This window comes from Oncorhynchus mykiss, chromosome 18, assembly GCF_057628025.1.
Source record: "Oncorhynchus mykiss isolate SJ-2025 chromosome 18, ASM5762802v1, whole genome shotgun sequence".
Lineage (NCBI taxonomy): Eukaryota > Metazoa > Chordata > Actinopteri > Salmoniformes > Salmonidae > Oncorhynchus > Oncorhynchus mykiss.
In genome coordinates, this window is record NC_143039.1 from 3,310,001 (window position 1) to 3,333,160 (window position 23,160).

General features: G+C 50.3%; 1 protein-coding gene across 5 annotated transcripts in view; it reads right to left on the minus strand.

Moving 5' to 3' along the window:
- The window catches only part of LOC110513522 (FERM, ARHGEF and pleckstrin domain-containing protein 1), a 120,051-nt gene that overhangs the window by 86,897 nt on the left and 9,994 nt on the right, over positions 1-23,160 (minus strand). For all 5 annotated transcript variants that reach the window (XM_090206947.1, XM_090206946.1, XM_090206945.1 and 2 more), the window contains exons 2-4: positions 21,074-21,289; positions 12,020-12,124; positions 1,597-1,639 (exon numbers count right to left, since the gene is read on the minus strand). In XM_090206947.1, coding sequence (XP_090063073.1) covers positions 1,597-1,639; positions 12,020-12,124; positions 21,074-21,244 — 319 coding nt within the window. In that variant the 5' untranslated portion in view covers positions 21,245-21,289. The remainder of the gene's footprint in view (positions 1-1,596; positions 1,640-12,019; positions 12,125-21,073; positions 21,290-23,160) is intronic.

Below are 23,160 nucleotides of genomic sequence, written 5' to 3' on the forward strand. Positions count from 1 at the left end.
TCCAGTAGTACTATACAGGGCTGTCCTCTCAGTACTATATACCACTAGTACTATACAGGGCTGTCCTCTCAGTACTATATTCCAGTAGTACTATACAGGGCTGTCCTCTCAGTACTATATTCCAGTAGTACTATACAGGGCTGTCCTCTCAGTACTATATACCACTAGTACTATACAGGGCTGTCCTCTCAGTACTATATACCACTAGTACTATACAGGGCTGTCCTCTCAGTACTATATTCCAGTAGTACTATACAGGGCTGTCCTCTCAGTACTATAGTCCAGTAGTACTATACAGGGCTGTCCTCTCAGTACTATATACCACTAGTACTATACAGGGCTGTCCTCTCAGTACTATATTACAGTAGTACTATACAGGGCTGTCCTCTCAGTACTATATTCCAGTAGTACTATACAGGGTTGTCCTCTCAGTACTATATTCCACTAGTACTATACAGGGCTGTCCTCTCAGTACTATATTCCAGTAGTACTATACAGGGCTGTCCTCTCAGTACTATATTCCACTAGTACTATACAGGGTTGTCATCTCAGTACTATATTCCAGTAGTACTATACAGGGCTGTCCTCTGTACTATATTCCACTAGTACTATACAGGGCTGTCCTCTCAGTACTATATTCCACTAGTACTATACAGGGCTGTCCTCTCAGTACTATATTCCACTAGTACTATACAGGGCTGTCCTCTCAGTACTATATTCCAGTAGTACTATACAGGGCTGTCCTCTCAGTACTATATTCCAGTAGTACTATACAGGGCTGTCCTCTCAGTACTATATTCCACTAGTACTATACAGGGTTGTCCTCTCAGTACTATATTCCAGTAGTACTATACAGGGCTGTCCTCTCAGTACTATATACCACTAGTACTATACAGGGCTGTCCTCTCAGTACTATATTCCAGTAGTACTATACAGGGCTGTCCTCTCAGTACTATATTCCAGTAGTACTATACAGGGTTGTCCTCTCAGTACTATATTCCACTAGTACTATACAGGGCTGTCCTCTCAGTACTATATTCCAGTAGTACTATACAGGGCTGTCCTCTCAGTACTATATTCCACTAGTACTATACAGGGTTGTCATCTCAGTACTATATTCCAGTAGTACTATACAGGGCTGTCCTCTGTACTATATTCCACTAGTACTATACAGGGCTGTCCTCTCAGTACTATATTCCACTAGTACTATACAGGGCTGTCCTCTCAGTACTATATTCCACTAGTACTATACAGGGCTGTCCTCTCAGTACTATATTCCAGTAGTACTATACAGGGCTGTCCTCTCAGTACTATATTCCAGTAGTACTATACAGGGCTGTCCTCTCAGTACTATATTCCAGTAGTACTATACAGGGCTGTCCTCTCAGTACTATATTCCACTAGTACTATACAGGGCTGTCCTCTCAGTACTATATTCCACTAGTACTATACAGGGCTGTCCTCTCAGTACTATATTCCACTAAGTACTATACAGGGCTGTCCTCTCAGTACTATATTCCAGTAGTACTATACAGGGCTGTCCTCTCAGTACTATATTCCAGTAGTACTATACAGGGTTGTCCTCTCAGTACTCACGTCTGATCTGTTTCAGGGTGGGCTTCAGCAGGTCCAACCAGACCTACAGGAAAACCACAAACACAACGCTTCAGAAACACATTAATACAGCTGAGACTGGATGGCTCTGTTCCTGTCTCTAATACAGCTGAGACTGGATGGCTCTGTTCCTGTGTGACCCTGAGACTGGATGGCTCTGTTCCTGTCTGACCCTGAGACTGGATGGCTCTGTTCCTGTGTGACCCTGAGACTGGATGGCTCTGTTCCTGTCTGACCCTGAGCCTGTCTCTAATACAGCTGAGACTGGATGGCTCTGTTCCTGTGAGACCCTGAGCCTGTCTCTAATACAGCTGAGACTGGATGGCTCTGTTCCTGTGTGACCCTGAGCCTGTCTCTAATACAGCTGAGACTGGATGGCTCTGTTCCTGTGTGACCCTGAGCCTGTCTCTAATACAGCTGAGACTGGATGGCTCTGTTCCTGTCTGACCCTGAGCCTGTCTCTAATACAGCTGAGACTGGATGGCTCTGTTCCTGTGTGACCCTGAGACTGGATGGCTCTGTTCCTGTCTGACCCTGAGCCTGTCTCTAATACAGCTGAGACTGGATGGCTCTGTTCCTGTGAGACCCTGAGCCTGTCTCTAATACAGCTGAGACTGGATGGCTCTGTTCCTTTGTGACCCTGAGCCTGTCTCTAATACAGCTGAGACTGGATGGCTCTGTTCCTGTGTGACCCTGAGCCTGTCTCTAATACAGCTGAGACTGGATGGCTCTGTTCCTGTCTGACCCTGAGCCTGTCTCTAATACAGCTGAGACTGGATGGCTCTGTTCCTGTCTCTAATACAGCTGAGACTGGATGGCTCTGTTCCTGTCTCTAATACAGCTGAGACTGGATGGCTCTGTTCCTGTGTGACAAGAGCCTGTCTCTAATACAGCTGAGACTGGATGGCTCTGTTCCTGTGTGACCCTGAGCCTGTCTCTAATACAGCTGAGACTGGATGGCTCTGTTCCTGTGTGACCCTGAGCCTGTCTCTAATACAGCTGAGACTGGATGGCTCTGTTCCTGTGTGACCCTGAGCCTGTCTCTAATACAGCTGAGACTGGATGGCTCTGTTCCTGTGTGACCCTGAGCCTGTCTCTAATACAGCTGAGACTGGATGGCTCTGTTCCTGTGTGACCCTGAGCCTGTCTCTAATACAGCTGAGACTGGATGGCTCTGTTCCTGTGTGACCCTGAGCCTGTCTCTAATACAGCTGAGACTGGATGGCTCTGTTCCTGTGTGACCCTGAGCCTGTCTCTAATACAGCTGAGACTGGATGGCTCTGTTCCTGTGTGACCCTGAGCCTGTCTCTAATACAGCTGAGACTGGATGGCTCTGTTCCTGTGTGACCCTGAGCCTGTCTCTAATACAGCTGAGACTGGATGGCTCTGTTCCTGTGTGACCCTGAGCCTGTCTCTAATACAGCTGAGACTGGATGGCTCTGTTCCTGTGTGACCCTGAGCCTGTCTCTAATACAGCTGAGACTGGATGGCTCTGTTCCTGTGTGACCCTGAGCCTGTCTCTAATACAGCTGAGACTGGATGGCTCTGTTCCTGTGTGACCCTGAGACTGGATGGCTCTGTTCCTGTGTGACCCTGAGACTGGATGGCTCTGTTCCTGTCTGACCCTGAGACTGGATGGCTCTGTTCCTGTCTGACCCTGAGACTGGATGGCTCTGTTCCTGTGTGACCCTGAGACTGGATGGCTCTGTTCCTGTGTGACCCTGAGACTGGATGGCTCTGTTCCTGTCTGACCCTGAGACTGGATGGCTCTGTTCCTGTCTGACCCTGAGACTGGATGGCTCTGTTCCTGTGTGACCCTGAGACTTGATGGCTCTGTTCCTGTGTGACCCTGAGACTGGATGGCTCTGTTCCTGTCTGACCCTGAGACTGGATGGCTCTGATCCTGTCTGACCCTGAGACTGGATGGCTCTGTTCCTGTGAGACCCTGAGACTGGATGGCTCTGTTCCTGTGTGACCCTGAGACTGGATGGCTCTGTTCCTGTGTGACCCTGAGACTGGATGGCTCTGTTCCTGTGTGTGACCCTGAGATTGGATGGCTCTGTTCCTGTGTGACCCTGAGACTGGATGGCTCTGTTCCTGTGTGACCCTGAGACTGGATGGCTCTGTTCCTGTCTGACCCTGAGACTGGATGGCTCTGTTCCTGTGAGACCCTGAGACTGGATGGTTCTGTTCCTGTGAGACCCTGAGACTGGATGGCTCTGTTCCAGTGAGACCCTGAGACTGTCTCTAATACAGCTGAGACTGGATGGCTCTGTTCCTGTGAGACCCTGAGACTGGATGGCTCTGTTCCTGTGGGAGACCCTGAGACTGGATGGCTCTGTTCCTGTGTGACCCTGAGACTGGATGGCTCTGATCCTGTGAGACCCTGAGACTGGATGGCTCTGTTCCTGTGAGACCCTGAGACTGTCTCTAATACAGCTGAGACTGGATGGCTCTGTTCCTGTGAGACCCTGAGACTGGATGGCTCTGTTCCTGTGTGAGACCCTGAGACTGGATGGCTCTGTTCCTGTGTGACCCTGAGACTGGATGGCTCTGTTCCTGTGAGACCCTGAGACTGGATGGCTCTGTTCCTGTCTGACCCTGAGACTGGATGGCTCTGATCCTGTGAGACCCTGAGACTGGATGGCTCTGTTCCTGTCTGACCCTGAGACTGGATGGCCCTGTTCCTGTGAGACCCTGAGACTGGATGGCTCTGTTCCTGTGAGACCCTGAGACTGGATGGCTCTGTTCCTGTGAGACCCTGAGACTGGATGGCTCTGTTCCTGTGAGACCCTGAGACTGGATGGCTCTGTTCCTGTGTGACCCTGAGACTGGATGGCTCTGTTCCTGTGAGACCCTGAGACTGGATGGCTCTGTTCCTGTGTGACCCTGAGACTGGATGGCTCTGTTCCTGTGTGACCCTGAGACTGGATGGCTCTGTTCCTGTGTGACCCTGAGACTGGATGGCTCTGTTCCTGTGTGACCCTGAGACTGGATGGCTCTGTTCCTGTGAGACCCTGAGACTGGATGGCTCTGTTCCTGTGAGACCCTGAGACTGGATGGCTCTGTTCCTGTGTGAGACCCTGAGACTGGATGGCTCTGTTCCTGTGTGACCCTGAGACTGGATGGCTCTGTTCCTGTGTGACCCTGAGACTGGATGGCTCTGTTCCTGTGTGAGACCCTGAGACTGGATGGCTCTGTTCCTGTGTGACCCTGAGACTGGATGGCTCTGTTCCTGTGTGACCCTGAGACTGGATGGCTCTGTTCCTGTCTGACCCTGAGACTGGATGGCTCTGTTCCTGTGTCTGACCCTGAGACTGGATGGCTCTGTTCCTGTGAGACCCTGAGACTGGATGGCTCTGTTCCTGTGTGACCCTGAGACTGGATGGCTCTGTTCCTGTGTCTGACCCTGAGACTGGATGGCTCTGTTCCTGTGTCTGACCCTGAGACTGGATGGCTCTGTTCCTGTGAGACCCTGAGACTGGATGGCTCTGTTCCTGTGTGACCCTGAGACTGGATGGCTCTGTTCCTGTGTGACCCTGAGACTGGATGGCTCTGTTCCTGTCTGACCCTGAGACTGGATGGCTCTGTTCCTGTGTGACCCTGAGACTGGATGGCTCTGTTCCTGTGTCTGACCCTGAGACTGGATGGCTCTGTTCCTGTGTCTGACCCTGAGACTGGATGGCTCTGTTCCTGTGTGACCCTGAGACTGGATGGCTCTGTTCCTGTGTGACCCTGAGACTGGATGGCTCTGTTCCTGTGTGACCCTGAGACTGGATGGCTCTGTTCCTGTGAGACCCTGAGACTGGATGGCTCTGTTCCTGTGTAACCCTGAGCCTGGATGGCTCTGTTCCTGTCTGACCCTGAGCCTGTCACTAATACAGCTGAGACTGGATGGCTCTGTTCCTGTGTGTGACCCTGAGACTGGATGGCTCTGTTCCTGTCTGACCCTGAGCCTGTCTCTAATACAGCTGAGACTGGATGGCTCTGTTCCTGTCTGACCCTGAGCCTGTCTCTAATATAGCTGAGACTGGATGGCTCTGTTCCTGTGTGACCCTGAGCTTGTCTCTAATACAGCTGAGACTGGATGGCTCTGTTCCTGTCTGACCCTGAGCCTGTCTCTAATACAGCTGAGACTGGATGGCTCTGATCCTGTGTGACCCTGAGACTGGATGGCTCTGTTCCTGTGTGACCCTGAGACTGGATGGCTCTGTTCCTGTGTGACCCTGAGACTGGATGGCTCTGTTCCTGTGTGACCCTGAGACTGGATGGCTCTGTTCCTGTGTGAGACCCTGAGACTGGATGGCTCTGTTCCTGTGTGACCCTGAGACTGGATGGCTCTGTTCCTGTGTGACCCTGAGACTGGATGGCTCTGTTCCTGTCTGACCCTGAGACTGGATGGCTCTGTTCCTGTGTCTGACCCTGAGACTGGATGGCTCTGTTCCTGTGAGACCCTGAGACTGGATGGCTCTGTTCCTGTGTGACCCTGAGACTGGATGGCTCTGTTCCTGTGTCTGACCCTGAGACTGGATGGCTCTGTTCCTGTGTCTGACCCTGAGACTGGATGGCTCTGTTCCTGTGAGACCCTGAGACTGGATGGCTCTGTTCCTGTGTGACCCTGAGACTGGATGGCTCTGTTCCTGTGTGACCCTGAGACTGGATGGCTCTGTTCCTGTCTGACCCTGAGACTGGATGGCTCTGTTCCTGTGTGACCCTGAGACTGGATGGCTCTGTTCCTGTGTCTGACCCTGAGACTGGATGGCTCTGTTCCTGTGTCTGACCCTGAGACTGGATGGCTCTGTTCCTGTGTCTGACCCTGAGACTGGATGGCTCTGTTCCTGTGAGACCCTGAGACTGGATGGCTCTGTTCCTGTGTGACCCTGAGACTGGATGGCTCTGTTCCTGTGTGACCCTGAGACTGGATGGCTCTGTTCCTGTGAGACCCTGAGACTGGATGGCTCTGTTCCTGTGTAACCCTGAGCCTGGATGGCTCTGTTCCTGTCTGACCCTGAGCCTGTCACTAATACAGCTGAGACTGGATGGCTCTGTTCCTGTGTGTGACCCTGAGACTGGATGGCTCTGTTCCTGTCTGACCCTGAGCCTGTCTCTAATACAGCTGAGACTGGATGGCTCTGTTCCTGTCTGACCCTGAGCCTGTCTCTAATATAGCTGAGACTGGATGGCTCTGTTCCTGTGTGACCCTGAGCTTGTCTCTAATACAGCTGAGACTGGATGGCTCTGTTCCTGTCTGACCCTGAGCCTGTCTCTAATACAGCTGAGACTGGATGGCTCTGATCCTGTGTGACCCTGAGACTGGATGGCTCTGTTCCTGTGTGACCCTGAGACTGGATGGCTCTGTTCCTGTGTGACCCTGAGACTGGATGGCTCTGTTCCTGTGTGACCCTGAGACTGGATGGCTCTGTTCCTGTGTGAGACCCTGAGACTGGATGGCTCTGTTCCTGTGTGACCCTGAGACTGGATGGCTCTGTTCCTGTGTGACCCTGAGACTGGATGGCTCTGTTCCTGTCTGACCCTGAGACTGGATGGCTCTGTTCCTGTGTCTGACCCTGAGACTGGATGGCTCTGTTCCTGTGAGACCCTGAGACTGGATGGCTCTGTTCCTGTGTGACCCTGAGACTGGATGGCTCTGTTCCTGTGTCTGACCCTGAGACTGGATGGCTCTGTTCCTGTGTCTGACCCTGAGACTGGATGGCTCTGTTCCTGTGAGACCCTGAGACTGGATGGCTCTGTTCCTGTGTGACCCTGAGACTGGATGGCTCTGTTCCTGTGTCTGACCCTGAGACTGGATGGCTCTGTTCCTGTGTCTGACCCTGAGACTGGATGGCTCTGTTCCTGTGAGACCCTGAGACTGGATGGCTCTGTTCCTGTGTGACCCTGAGACTGGATGGCTCTGTTCCTGTGTGACCCTGAGACTGGATGGCTCTGTTCCTGTCTGACCCTGAGACTGGATGGCTCTGTTCCGGTGTGTGACCCTGAGACTGGATGGCTCTGTTCCTGTGAGACCCTGAGACTGGATGGCTCTGTTCCTGTGTGACCCTGAGACTGGATGGCTCTGTTCCTGTGTGACCCTGAGACTGGATGGCTCTGATCCTGTGTGACCCTGAGACTGGATGGCTCTGTTCCTGTGTGACCCTGAGACTGGATGGCTCTGTTCCTGTGTGACCCTGAGACTGGATGGCTCTGTTCCTGTGTGACCCTGAGACTGGATGGCTCTGTTCCTGTGTGACCCTGAGACTGGATGGCTCTGTTCCTGTGTGACCCTGAGACTGGATGGCTCTGTTCCTGTCTGACCCTGAGACTGGATGGCTCTGATCCTGTGTGACCCTGAGACTGGATGGCTCTGATCCTGTGTGACCCTGAGACTGGATGGCTCTGTTCCTGTGTGACCCTGAGACTGGATGGCTCTGTTCCTGTGAGACCCTGAGACTGGATGGCTCTGTTCCTGTGTAACCCTGAGCCTGGATGGCTCTGTTCCTGTCTGACCCTGAGCCTGTCACTAATACAGCTGAGACTGGATGGCTCTGTTCCTGTGTGTGACCCTGAGACTGGATGGCTCTGTTCCTGTCTGACCCTGAGCCTGTCTCTAATACAGCTGAGACTGGATGGCTCTGTTCCTGTCTGACCCTGAGCCTGTCTCTAATATAGCTGAGACTGGATGGCTCTGTTCCTGTGTGACCCTGAGCTTGTCTCTAATACAGCTGAGACTGGATGGCTCTGTTCCTGTCTGACCCTGAGCCTGTCTCTAATACAGCTGAGACTGGATGGCTCTGATCCTGTGTGACCCTGAGACTGGATGGCTCTGTTCCTGTGTGACCCTGAGACTGGATGGCTCTGTTCCTGTGAGACCCTGAGACTGGATGGCTCTGTTCCTGTGAGACCCTGAGACTGGATGGCTCTGTTCCTGTGTGACCCTGAGACTGGATGGCTCTGTTCCTGTGAGACCCTGAGACTGGATGGCTCTGTTCCTGTGTGACCCTGAGACTGGATGGCTCTGTTCCTGTGTGACCCTGAGACTGGATGGCTCTGTTCCTATGTGACCCTGAGACTGGATGGCTCTGTTCCTGTGTGACCCTGAGACTGGATGGCTCTGTTCCTGTGAGACCCTGAGACTGGATGGCTCTGTTCCTGTGAGACCCTGAGACTGGATGGCTCTGTTCCTGTGTGAGACCCTGAGACTGGATGGCTCTGTTCCTGTGTGACCCTGAGACTGGATGGCTCTGTTCCTGTGTGACCCTGAGACTGGATGGCTCTGTTCCTGTGTGAGACCCTGAGACTGGATGGCTCTGTTCCTGTGTGACCCTGAGACTGGATGGCTCTGTTCCTGTGTGACCCTGAGACTGGATGGCTCTGTTCCTGTCTGACCCTGAGACTGGATGGCTCTGTTCCTGTGTCTGACCCTGAGACTGGATGGCTCTGTTCCTGTGAGACCCTGAGACTGGATGGCTCTGTTCCTGTGTGACCCTGAGACTGGATGGCTCTGTTCCTGTGTCTGACCCTGAGACTGGATGGCTCTGTTCCTGTGTCTGACCCTGAGACTGGATGGCTCTGTTCCTGTGAGACCCTGAGACTGGATGGCTCTGTTCCTGTGTGACCCTGAGACTGGATGGCTCTGTTCCTGTGTGACCCTGAGACTGGATGGCTCTGTTCCTGTCTGACCCTGAGACTGGATGGCTCTGTTCCTGTGTGACCCTGAGGCTGGATGGCTCTGTTCCTGTGTCTGACCCTGAGACTGGATGGCTCTGTTCCTGTGTCTGACCCTGAGACTGGATGGCTCTGTTCCTGTGAGACCCTGAGACTGGATGGCTCTGTTCCTGTGTGACCCTGAGACTGGATGGCTCTGTTCCTGTGTGACCCTGAGACTGGATGGCTCTGTTCCTGTCTGACCCTGAGACTGGATGGCTCTGTTCCGGTGTGTGACCCTGAGACTGGATGGCTCTGTTCCTGTGAGACCCTGAGACTGGATGGCTCTGTTCCTGTGTGACCCTGAGACTGGATGGCTCTGTTCCTGTGTGACCCTGAGACTGGATGGCTCTGATCCTGTGTGACCCTGAGACTGGATGGCTCTGTTCCTGTGTGACCCTGAGACTGGATGGCTCTGTTCCTGTGTGACCCTGAGACTGGATGGCTCTGTTCCTGTGTGACCCTGAGACTGGATGGCTCTGTTCCTGTGTGACCCTGAGACTGGATGGCTCTGTTCCTGTGTGACCCTGAGACTGGATGGCTCTGTTCCTGTCTGACCCTGAGACTGGATGGCTCTGATCCTGTGTGACCCTGAGACTGGATGGCTCTGATCCTGTGTGACCCTGAGACTGGATGGCTCTGTTCCTGTGTGACCCTGAGACTGGATGGCTCTGTTCCTGTGAGACCCTGAGACTGGATGGCTCTGTTCCTGTGTAACCCTGAGCCTGGATGGCTCTGTTCCTGTCTGACCCTGAGCCTGTCACTAATACAGCTGAGACTGGATGGCTCTGTTCCTGTGTGTGACCCTGAGACTGGATGGCTCTGTTCCTGTCTGACCCTGAGCCTGTCTCTAATACAGCTGAGACTGGATGGCTCTGTTCCTGTCTGACCCTGAGCCTGTCTCTAATATAGCTGAGACTGGATGGCTCTGTTCCTGTGTGACCCTGAGCTTGTCTCTAATACAGCTGAGACTGGATGGCTCTGTTCCTGTCTGACCCTGAGCCTGTCTCTAATACAGCTGAGACTGGATGGCTCTGATCCTGTGTGACCCTGAGACTGGATGGCTCTGTTCCTGTGTGACCCTGAGACTGGATGGCTCTGTTCCTGTGTGACCCTGAGACTGGATGGCTCTGTTCCTGTGTGACCCTGAGCCTAGATGGCTCTGATCCTGTGTGACCCTGAGACTGGATGGCTCTGTTCCTGTGTAACCCTGAGCCTGGATGGCTCTGTTCCTGTGTGACCCTGAGACTGGATGGCTCTGATCCTGTGAGACCCTGAGACTGGATGGCTCTGTTCCTGTGAGACCCTGAGACTGGATGGCTCTGTTCCTGTGTAACCCTGAGCCTGGATGGCTCTGATCCTGTGTGACCCTGAGACTGGATGGCTCTGATCCTGTGTGACCCTGAGACTGGATGGCTCTGATCCTGTGTGACCCTGAGACTGGATGGCTCTGTTCCTGTGTGACCCTGAGACTGGATGGCTCTGTTCCTGTGTGACCCTGAGACTGGATGGCTCTGTTCCTGTGTGACCCTGAGACTGGATGGCTCTGATCCTGTGTGACCCTGAGACTGGATAGCTCTGTTCCTGTGTGACCCTGAGACTGGATGGCTCTGTTCCTGTGTGACCCTGAGACTGGATGGCTCTGTTCCTGTGTGACCCTGAGACTGGATGGCTCTGTTCCTGTGTGACCCTGAGGCTGGATGGCTCTGTTCCTGTGTGAGACCCTGAGACTGGATGGCTCTGTTCCTGTGTGACCCTGAGACTGGATGGCTCTGTTCCTGTGTGACCCTGAGACTGGATGGCTCTGTTCCTGTGAGACCCTGAGACTGGATGGCTCTGTTCCTGTGTGTGACCATGAGACTGGATGGCTCTGTTCCTGTGTGGCCCTGAGACTGGATGGCTCTGTTCCTGTGTGACCCTGAGACTGGATGGCTCTGTTCCTGTGTGACCCTGAGACTGGATGGCTCTGTTCCTGTGTGGCCCTGAGACTGGATGGCTCTGTTCCTGTGTGTGACCCTGAGACTGGATGGCTCTGTTCCTGTGTGAGACCCTGAGACTGGATGGCTCTGTTCCTGTGTGGCCCTGAGACTGGATGGCTCTGTTCCTGTGTGTGACCCTGAGCCTGTCTCTAATATAGCGGAGACTGAATGGCTCTGTTCCCCTGCCTGGGATTAATGCAGCCAGACTTACCATTATCAAGTCACCAGTACCACTGTCCAGGAGCCAATATTGAGTCACCAGTACCACTGTCCAGGGGCCAATATTGAGTCACCAGTACCACTGTCCAGGGGCCAGTATTGCGAGTCACCTGTACAGGGGCCAGTATTGAGAGACACCAGTACCACTGTCCAGGGGCCAGTGTTAAGTCACCAGTACCACTGTCCAGGGGCCAGTATTGAGAGTTACCTGTCCAGGGGCCAGTATTGAGAGTCACCTGTACAGGGGCCAGTATTGAGAGTCACCAGTACCACTGTCCAGGGACCAGTATTGAGAGACACCAGTACCACTGTCCAGGGGCCAGTATTGAGAGTCACCAGTACCACTGTCCAGGGGCCAGTGTTGAGTGTGTGCAACATCCATGATACAGAACATTGCAGACAGAAAAGTAGGCAGGGCATAAGGCTCTGGGCAGAGGTAGTGAGCTCTATAGAGTACAGGGTTCCATTTGGGACACACCATAGTGAATAAAGAACTTCTGTCTCACCATCATCCTCCTGGGGTTCTGGTACTGGAGACCAAAGTAGTCTCTTTCAGCCAGGTTCAGATGGACACACACCAGGTCAAACAGAGCCTTGGCTGGGGCTCGTTGCTGTGGAGAGAGAGAGCAGAACACACACCAGGTTACAGAGCAGAACACACACCAGGTTACAGAACACACACCAGGTTACAGAGCAGAACACACACAGAGTTACAGAGCAGAACACACACCAGGTTACAGAACACACACCAGGTTACAGAGCAGAACACACACAGAGTTACAGAGCAGAACACACACCAGGTTACAGAACACACACCAGGTTACAGAGCAGAACACACACAGAGTTACAGAACACACACCAGGTTACAGAGCACACACCAGGTTACAGAGCACACACCAGGTTAAAGAGCAGAACACACACCAGGTTACAGAACACACACCAGGTTACAGAGCACACACCAGGTTACAGAGCAGAACACACACAGAGTTACAGAGCAGAACACACACAGAGTTACAGAGCAGAACACACACCAGGTTACAGAACACACACCAGGTTACAGAGCAGAACACACAGAGTTACAGAACACACACCAGGTTACAGAGCACACACCAGGTTACAGAGCACACACCAGGTTACAGAGCAGAACACACACCAGGTTACAGAACACACACCAGGTTACAGAGCACACACCAGGTTACAGAGCAGAACACACACAGAGTTACAGAGCAGAACACACACAGAGTTACAGAGCAGAACACACACCAGGTTACAGAACACACACCAGGTTACAGAGCAGAACACACACAGAGTTACAGAACACACACCAGGTTACAGAGCACACACCAGGTTACAGAGCACACACCAGGTTACAGAGCAGAACACACACCAGGTTACAGAACACACACCAGGTTACAGAGCACACACCAGGTTACAGAGCAGAACACACACCAGGTTACAGAACACACACCAGGTTACAGAGCAGAACACACACAGAGTTACAGAGCAGAACACACACCAGGTTATAGAACACACACCAGGTTACAGAACACACACCAGGTTACAGAACACACACCAGGTTACAGAACACACACCAGGTTACAGAACACACACAGAGTTACAGAGCAGAACACACACCAGGTTACAGAACACACACCAGGTTGCAGAACACACACCAGGTTACAGAACAGAACACACACCAGGTTTCAGAACACACACAGAGTTACAGAGCAGAACACACACAGAGTTACAGAGCAGAACACACACAGAGTTACAGAGCAGAACACACACCAGGTTACAGAACACACACCAGGTTACAGAACACACACCAGGTTACAGAACACACACCAGGTTACAGAGCAGAACACACACAGAGTTACAGAGCAGAACACACACCAGGTTACAGAACACACACCAGGTTACAGAACACACACCAGGTTACAGAGCAGAACACACACAGAGTTACAGAACACACACCAGGTTACAGAACACACACCAGGTTACAGAACACACACCAGGTTACAGAACAGAACACACACCAGGTTACAGAGCAGAACACACACCAGGTTACAGAACACACACCAGGTTACAGAGCAGAACACACACCAGGTTACAGAACAGAACACACACAGAGTTACAGAGCAGAACACACACCAGGTTACAGAACACACACCAGGTTACAGAACAGAACACACACCAGGTTACAGAGCAGAACACACACCAGGTTACAGAACACACACCAGGTTACAGAACACACACCAGGTTACAGAACAGAACACACACCAGGTTACAGAGCAGAACACACACCAGGTTACAGAACACACACCAGGTTACAGAACAGAACACACACCAGGTTACAGAGCAGAACACACACCAGGTTACAGAACACACACCAGGTTACAGAACACACACCGGGTTACAGAGCAGAACACACACCAGGTTACAGAGCAGAACACACACCAGGTTACAGAACAGAACACACACCAGGTTAAAGAACACACACCAGGTTACAGAGCGGAACACACACCAGGTTACAGAACAGAACACACACCAGGTTACAGAGCAGAACACACACCAGGTTACAGAGCAGAACACACACCAGGTTACAGAACACACACCAGGTTACAGAGCAGAACACACACCAGGTTACAGAACAGAACACACACCAGGTTAAAGAACACACACCAGGTTACAGAGCGGAACACACACCAGGTTACAGAACAGAACACACACCAGGTTACAGAGCAGAACACACACCAGGTTACAGAGCAGAACACACACCAGGTTACAGAACAGAACACACACCAGGTTACAGAGCAGAACACACACCAGGTTACAGAGCAGAACACACACCAGGTTACAGAGCAGAACACACACCAGGTTACAGAGCAGAACACACACCAGGTTACAGAGCAGAACACACACCAGGTTACAGAGCAGAACACACACCAGGTTACAGAGCAGAACACACACCAGGTTACAGAGCAGAAAACACACACCAAGTTACAGAGCAGAAGACACACCAGGTTACAGAGCAGAACACGCACCAGGTTACAGAACAGAAAACACACCAGGTTACAGACAGAACACGCACCAGGTTGGTTACAGAACACACACCAGGTTACAGAGCAGAACAGACACCAGGTTACAGAACAGAACACACACCAGGTTACAGAGCAGAACACACACCAGGTTACAGAACACATACCGGGTTACAGAACACACACCGGCTTACAGAACAGAACACACACCAGGTTACAGAGCAGAACACACACCATGTTACAGAGCAGAACACACACCAGGTTACAGAACACACACCGGGTTACAGAACACATACCGGGTTACAGAACAGAACACACACACCGGGTTACAGAGCAGAACACACACCAGGTTACAGAACAGAACACACACCAGGTTACAGAACAGAACACACACCAGGTTACAGAGCAGAACACACACCAGGTTACAGAACAGAACACACACTGTGTTACAGAACAGAACACACACCGGGTTACAGAGCAGAACACACACCAGGTTACAGAACAGAACACACACCAGATTACAGAACACACACCATGTTACAGAGCAGAACACACACCATGTTACAGAGCAGAACACACACCAGGTTACAGAGCAGAACACACACCATGATACAGAGCAGAACACACACCGGGTTACAGAGCAGAACACACACCAGGTTACAGACAGAACACACACCAGGTTACAGAACAGAACACACACCAGGTTACAGAACAGAACACACACCAGGTTACAGAACAGAACACACACCAGGTTACAGAGCAGAACACACACCAGGTTACAGAGCAGAACACACACCAGGTTACAGAACAGAACACACACCAGGTTACAGAACAGAACACACACCAGGTTACAGAACAGAACACACACCAGGTTACAGAACAGAACACACACCAGGTTACAGAACAGAACACACACCAGGTTACAGAACAGAACACACACCAGGTTACAGAGCAGAACACACACGATGTTACTGAGCAGAATACACACCAGGTTACAGAACACACACCAGGTTACAGAACACACACCAGGTTACAGAACACACACCAGGTTACAGAGCAGAACACACACCAGGTTACAGAACAGAACACACACCAGGTTACAGAGCAGAACACACACCATGTTACAGAGCAGAACACACACCATGTTACAGAGCAGAACACACACCATGTTACAGAGCAGAACACACACCATGTTACAGAGCAGAACACACACCAGGTTACAGAACACACACCAGGTTACAGAGCAGAACACCCACCAGGTTACAGAACACACACCAGGTTACAACAGAGCAGAACACACACCAGGTTACAGAACACACACCAGGTTACAACAGAGCAGAACACACATCGGGTTACAGACAGATTTATTTATTTTTACCTTTATTTAACCAGGCAAGTCAGTTAAGAACAAATTCTTATTTTCAATGATGCCTGGGAAAAGTGGGTTAACTGCCTGTTCAGGGGCAGAACGGGGATTCGATCTTGCAAGCTTTAAGTTTCAAGTTCAAAGCTCGAACAACTAAGCTACCTGCTGCCCCCGACAGCCAAGAGGCTGTCAATGTGAAGGATTGATCCTCCACTATTAAAGCATTGGTATCAGAGACTGGGAACTAGAGACCTCATTGGTATCAGAGCCTGGGAACTATGGACCTCATTGGTATCTGAGCCTGGGGACTATGGACCTCATTGGTATCAGAGCCTGGGAACTATGGACCTCATTGGTATCAGAGCCTGGGAACTATGGACCTCATTGGTATCAGAGCCTGGGAACTATGGACCTCATTGGTATCAGAGCCTGGGAACTATGGACCTCATTGGTATCAGAGCCTGGGAACTATGGACCTCATTGGTATCAGAGCCTGGGAACTATGGACCTCATCTAAGGCATTGATATCAGAGCCTGGGAACTATAGACCTAATCTAAAGCATTGGTATCAGAGCCTGGGAACTATGGACCTCATTGGTATCAGAGCCTGGGAACTATGGACCTCATTGGTATCAGAGCCTGGGAACTACTGACCTCATCTAAAGCATTGGTATCAGAGACTGGGAACTATGGACCTCATTGGTATCAGAGCCTGGGAACTACTGACCTCATCTAAAGCATTGGTATCAGAGCCTGGGAACTATGGACCTCATCTAAAGCATTGGTAACAGAGCCTGGGAACTAAGGACCTCATTGGTATCAGAGCCTGGGAACTATAGACCTCATTGGTATCAGAGCCCAAGAACAATAGACCTCATTGGTATCAGAGCCTGGGAACTATGGACCTCATTGGTATCAGAGCCTGGGAACTATGGACCTCATTGGTATCAGAGCCTGGGAACTATGGACCTCATTGGTATCAGAGCCTGGGAACTATGGACCTCATTGGTATCAGAGCCTGGGAACTATGGACCTCATTGGTATCAGAGCCTGGGAACTATAGACCTCATCTAAAGCATTGGTATCAGAGCCTGGGAACTATGGACCTCATTGGAATCAGAGACTGGGAACTATAGACCTCATCTAAAGCATTGGTATCAGAGCCTGGGAACTATGGACCTCATTGGTATCAGAGCCTGGGAACTATGGACCTCATTGGTATCAGAGCCTGTTAACTATGGACCTCATCCAAAGCATTGGTATCAGAATCTGGGAACTATGGACCTCATCCAAAGCATTGGTATCAGAGACTGGGAACTATAGACCTCATCTAAGGCATTGGTATCAGAGCCTGGGAACTATGGACCTCATTGGTATCAGAGCCTGGGAACTATAGACCTCATTGGTATCAGAGCCTGGGAACTATGGACCTCATCTAAAGCATTGGTATCAGAGCCTGGGAACTATAGACCTCATCTAAAGCATTGGTATCAGAGCCTGGGAACTATGGACCTCATCTAAAGCATTGGTATCAGAGCCTGGGAACTATGGACCTCGTTGGTATCAGACCCTGGGAACTAGAGACCTCATTGGTATCAGAGCCTGGGGACTATAGACCTCATCTAAAGCATTGGTATCAGAGCCTGGGAACTATAGACCTCATCTAAAGCATTGGTATCAGAGCCTGGGAACTATAGACCTCATCTAAAGCATTGGTATCAGAGCCTGGGAACTATAGACCTCATCTAAAGCATTGGTATCAGAGCCTGGGAACTATAGACCTCATCTAAAGCATTGGTATCAGAGCCTGGGAACTATGGACCTCATCTAAAGCATTGGAATCAGAGCCTTGGAACTATGGACCTTATTGGTATCAGAGCCTGGGAACTATGGACCTCCTTAGTATCAGAGCCTGGGAACTATAGACCTCATTGGTATCAGAGCCTGGGAACTATGGACCTCATCTAAAGCATTGGTACCAGAGCCTGGGAACTATGGACCTCATCCAAAGCATTGGTATCAGAGCCTGGGAACTATAGACCTCATCTAAAGCATTGGTATCAGAGCCTGGGAACTATGGACCTCATTGGTATCAGAGCCTGGGAACTAGAGACCTCATTGGTATCAGAGCCTGGGAACTACTGACCTCATCTAAAGCATTGGTATCAGAGCCTGGGAACTATGGACCTCATTGGTATCAGAGCCTGGGAACTATAGACCTCATTGGTATCAGAGCCTGGGAACTATGGACCTCATTGGTATCAGAGCCTGGGAACTATGGACCTCATTGGTATCAGAGCCTGGGAACTATAGACCTCATTGGTATCAGAGCCTGGGAACTTCCGACGCCGACAGAGATGGCCGCCTCGCTTCGCGTTCCTAGGAAACTATGCAGTTTTTAGTTTTTTTACGTGTTATTTCTTACATTGGTACCCCAGGTCATCTTAGGTTTCATTACATACAGTCGAGAAGAACTACTGAATATAAGAGCAGCGTCAACTCACCATCAGTACGACCAAGAATATGACTTTCCCGGAGCGGATCCTGTGTTCTGCCTTCCACCCAGGACAATGGAATGGATCCCAGCCTGCGACCCAAAACAACGATGTCGTAAAAGAGGCAAACGAAGCGGTCTTCTGGTCAGGCTTCGGAGACGGGCACATTGCGCGCCACTCCCTAGCATACTACTCGCCAATGTCCAGTCTCTTGACAACAAGGTTGATGAAATCCGAGCAAGGGTAGCATTCCAGAGGGACTGTAATGTTCTTTGCTTCACGGAAACATGGCTCACTCGAGAGACGCTATCGGAGTCGGTGCAGCCAAGCTGGTTTCTCCACGCATCGCACCAACAGAAACAAACATATTTCTGGTAAGAAGAGGGGCGGGGGCGTATGCTTTATGGTTAACGAGACGTGGTGCGGTCACAACAACATACAGGAACTCAAGTCCTTCTGTTCACCTGATTTAAAATTCCTCATAATCAAATGTCGACCGCATTATCTACCAAGGGAATTCTCTTCGATTATAATCACAGCCGTATATATTCCCCCCAAGCAGACACATAGACTAAATAACTTTTTTGCCCGCTTTGAGGACAATACAGTGCCACTGACACGGCCCGCAACCAAAACATGCGGACTCTCCTTCACTGCAGCCGAGGTGAGTAAAACATTTAAACGTGTTAACCCTCGCAAGGCTGCAGGCCCAGACGGCATCCCCAGCCGCGCCCTCAGAGAATGCGCAGACCAGCTGGCTGGTGTGTTTACGGAGATATTCAATCAATCCTTATCCCAGTCTGCTGTTCCCACATGCTTCAAGAGGGCCACCATTATTCCTGTTCCCAAGAAAGCTAAGGTAACTGAGCTAAACGACTTCAGTCATCATGAAGTGCTTTGAGAGACTAGTCAAGGACCATATCACCTCCACCCTACCTGACACCCTAGACCCACTCCAATTTGCTTACCGCCCAAATAGGTCCACAGACGATGCAATCTCAACCACACTGCCCTAACCCATCTGGACAAGAGGAATACCTATGTGAGAATGCTGTTCATCGACTACAGCTCAGCATTTAACACCATAGTACCCTCCAAACTTGTCATCAAGCTCAAGACCCTGGGTCTCGACCCCGCCATGTGCAACTGGGTACTGGACTTCCTGACGGGCCGCCCCCAGGTGGTGAGGGTAGGCAACAACATCTCCACCCCGCTGATCCTCAACACTGGGGCCCAACAAGGGTGCGTTCTGAGCCCTCTCCTGTACTCCCTGTTCACCCACGACTGCGTGGCCACGCACCCTCCAACTCAATCATCAAGTTTGCGGACGACACAACAGTGGTAGGCTTGATTACCAACAACGACGAGACGGCCTACAGGGAGGAGGTGAGGGCCCTCGGAGTGTGGTGTCAGGAAAATAACCTCACACTCAACGTCAACAAAAGAAAGGAGATGGTTGTGGACTTCAGGAAACAGCAGAGGGAACACCCCCCTATCCACATCGATGGATCAGTAGTGGAGAGGGTAGTAAGTTTTAAGTTCCTCGGCGTACACATCACAGACAAACTGAATTGGTCCACTCACACAGACAGCATCGTGAAGAAGGCGCAGCAGCGCCTCTTCAACCTCAGGAGGCTGAAGAAATTTGGCTTGTCACCAAAAGCACTCACAAACTTCTACAGATGCACAATCGAGAGCATCCTGTCGGGCTGTATCACTGCCTGGTACGGCAGCTGCTCCGCCCACAAACGTAAGGCTCTCCAGAGGGTAGTGAGGTCTGCACAACGCATCACCGGGGGCAAACTACCTGCCCTCCAGGACACCTACACCACCCGATGTCACAGGAAGAGCCATAAAGATCATCAAGGACAACAACCACCCGAGCCACTGCCTGTTCACCCCGCTATCATCCAGAAGGCGAGGTCAGTACAGGTGCATCAAAGCTGGGACCGAGAGACTGAAAAACAGCTTCTATCTCAAGGCCATCAGACTGTTAAACAACCACCACTAACATTGAGTGGCTGCTGCCAACACACTGTCTCAACTCCAGCTACTTTAATAATGGGAATTGATGTAAAATATATCACTAGCCACTTTAAACAATGCTACCTAATATAATGTTTACATACCCTACATTATTCATCTCATATGTATACATATATACTGTACTCTATATCATCTACTGCATCTTTATGTAATACATGTATCACTAGCCACTTTAACTATGCCACTTTGTTAACATACCCTACATTAATCATCTCAAATGTATATAAGGTACTCGATACCATCTACTGCATCTTGCCTATGCCGCTCTGTACCATCACTCATTAATATATCTTTATGTACATATTCTTTATCCCTTTACACTTGTGTGTATAAGGTAGTAGTTTTGGAATTGTTAGGTTAGATTACTCGTTGGTTATTACTGCATCGTCGGAACTAGAAGCACAAGCATTTCGCTACACTCGCATTAACATCTGCTAACCATGTGTATGTGACAAATAAAATTTGATTTGATTTGATATACCTCATTGGTATCAGAGCCTGGGAACTATGGACCTCATTGGTATCAGAGCCTGGGAACTATAGACCTCATCTAAAGCATTGTGGTTTCTCCAGCATGTCATTCCTCCCATAGAGCTAAATAGTTCCTGTACTCACTGATATGTTGAAGACCTCGGTGACGTCGTCCAGCAGCTGTACCCGGATAGAGACCTGTCGTCCTGGGGGCGTGGTTGGGGGTCGCTGACCTGGTTCCAGGGTAGACACCCCTAAACTCTCTGGGATCCCCAGCCTCTGGCCAGCCACCTCCCTGTCCCCTGGCTCCACCATGGCGCCTCAGTCAGCAGAATCAGCCTCTCTACTACCCTCACACACCTGGGTACAGACAGGGAGACACGTACAGGATCCACTCTGAAAACAAGGACATATCTGAAGATGGAAATTTTCCCATATAGAGCTAATAGCAGGGCAATTTAGGTTGATTTAATGTCTCAAACCAGGAAGTTTATTAATATTCTATTAGCAGGGCTATTTAGGGTGATTTAGTGTCTCAAACCAGGGAGTTTATTAGCAGGGCTATTTAGGTAGTTCATTTAGTGTCTCAAACCAGGGAGTTTATTAGCAGGGCTATTTAGGTTGATTTAGTGTCTCAAACCAGGGAGTTTATTAGCAGGGCTATTTAGGGTGATTTAGTGTCTCAAACCAGGGAGTTTATTAGCAGGGCTATTTAGGTTGATTTAGTGTCTCAAACCAGGGATTTTATTAGCAGGGCTATTTAGGGTGATTTAGTGTCTCAACCAGGGAGTTTATTAGCAGGGCTATTTAGGGTGATTTAGTGTCTCAAACCAGGGAGTTTATTAGCAGGGCTATTTAGGTTGATTTAGTGTCTCAAACCAGGGAGTTTATAAGCAGGGCTATTTAGGTTGTTCATTTAGTGTCTCAAACCAGGGAGTTTATTAGCAGGGCTATTTAGGTTGATTTAGTGTCTCAAACCAGGGAGTTTATTAGCAGGGCTATTTAGGGTGATTAATGTCTCAAACCAGGGAGTTTATAAGCAGGGCTATTTAGGTTGATTTAGTGTCTCAAACCAGGGAGTTTATTAGCAGGGCTATTTAGGTTGATTTAGTGTCTCAAACCAGGGAGTTTATTAGCAGGGCTATTTAGGGTGATTTAGTGTCTCAAACCAGGGAGTTTATTAGCAGGGCTATTTAGGTTGATTTAGTGTCTCAAACCAGGGAGTTTATTAGCAGGGCTATTTAGGGTGATTTAGTGTCTCAAACCAGGGAGTTTATTAGCATTCTTCATCATGACGGCAAAATGTTATTATTGACAATGAAAGAAGTGTGAATGTTATTCCTTTGTTTTTTAATTGCTACATTTAATATCAATATAGTATTAAATAAATAGTTTTCCAGATTGTATTTTGGCGACACAAATATTGGGTCAAGACTGAGACAACCTGGTTGAATTTGGGTCCTGAGGCACAACCAGCTGAGAACCACTGCTTTAGAGGGCAGAGTGTTGTTTTTGATACTAACAACCTATAAATGTTGTTGTGTCCATCTATTCTCTTGCTACAGCTTTTTTTAGTTACAGTAGTTCCATTGATGTTTCAGGAAGCAAGCAGCCCTCCCAGTCTGGGTGGACAGAGACAGAGAACAGAGACCCAGCCGGAGCAGCAAGGCCATGGCCTGTATCAGGAAGCAAGCAGCCCTCCCAGTCTGGGTGGACAGAGACAGAGAACAGAGACCCAGCCGGAGCAGCAAGGCCATGGCCTGTATCAGGAAGCAAGCAGCCCTCCCAGTCTGGGTGGCCAGAGACAGAGAACAGAGACCCAGCCGGAGCAGCAAGGCCATGGCCTGTTTCCAGAACAGACACAGGTTGCCATGGGAATATAAGTATTCAGCCCAAAAAAGGACAGACAATTACTGTGAGAACCAGGTCAGATACAGTCTGTCTGTAACAGTATGAACCAGGCCAGATGCAGTACTTCCCTGTCTAAACCAGGCCAGATGCAGTACTTCCCTGTCTAAACCAGGCCAGATGCAGTACTTCCCTGTCTAAACCAGGCCAGATGCAGTACTTCCCTGTCTAAACCAGGCCAGATGCAGTACTTCCCTGTCTAAACCAGGCCAGATGCAGTACTTCCCTGTCTAAACCAGGCCAGATGCTGTACTTCCCTGTCTAAACCAGGCCAGATGCTGTACTTCCCTGTCTAAACCAGGCCAGATGCAGTACTTCCCTGT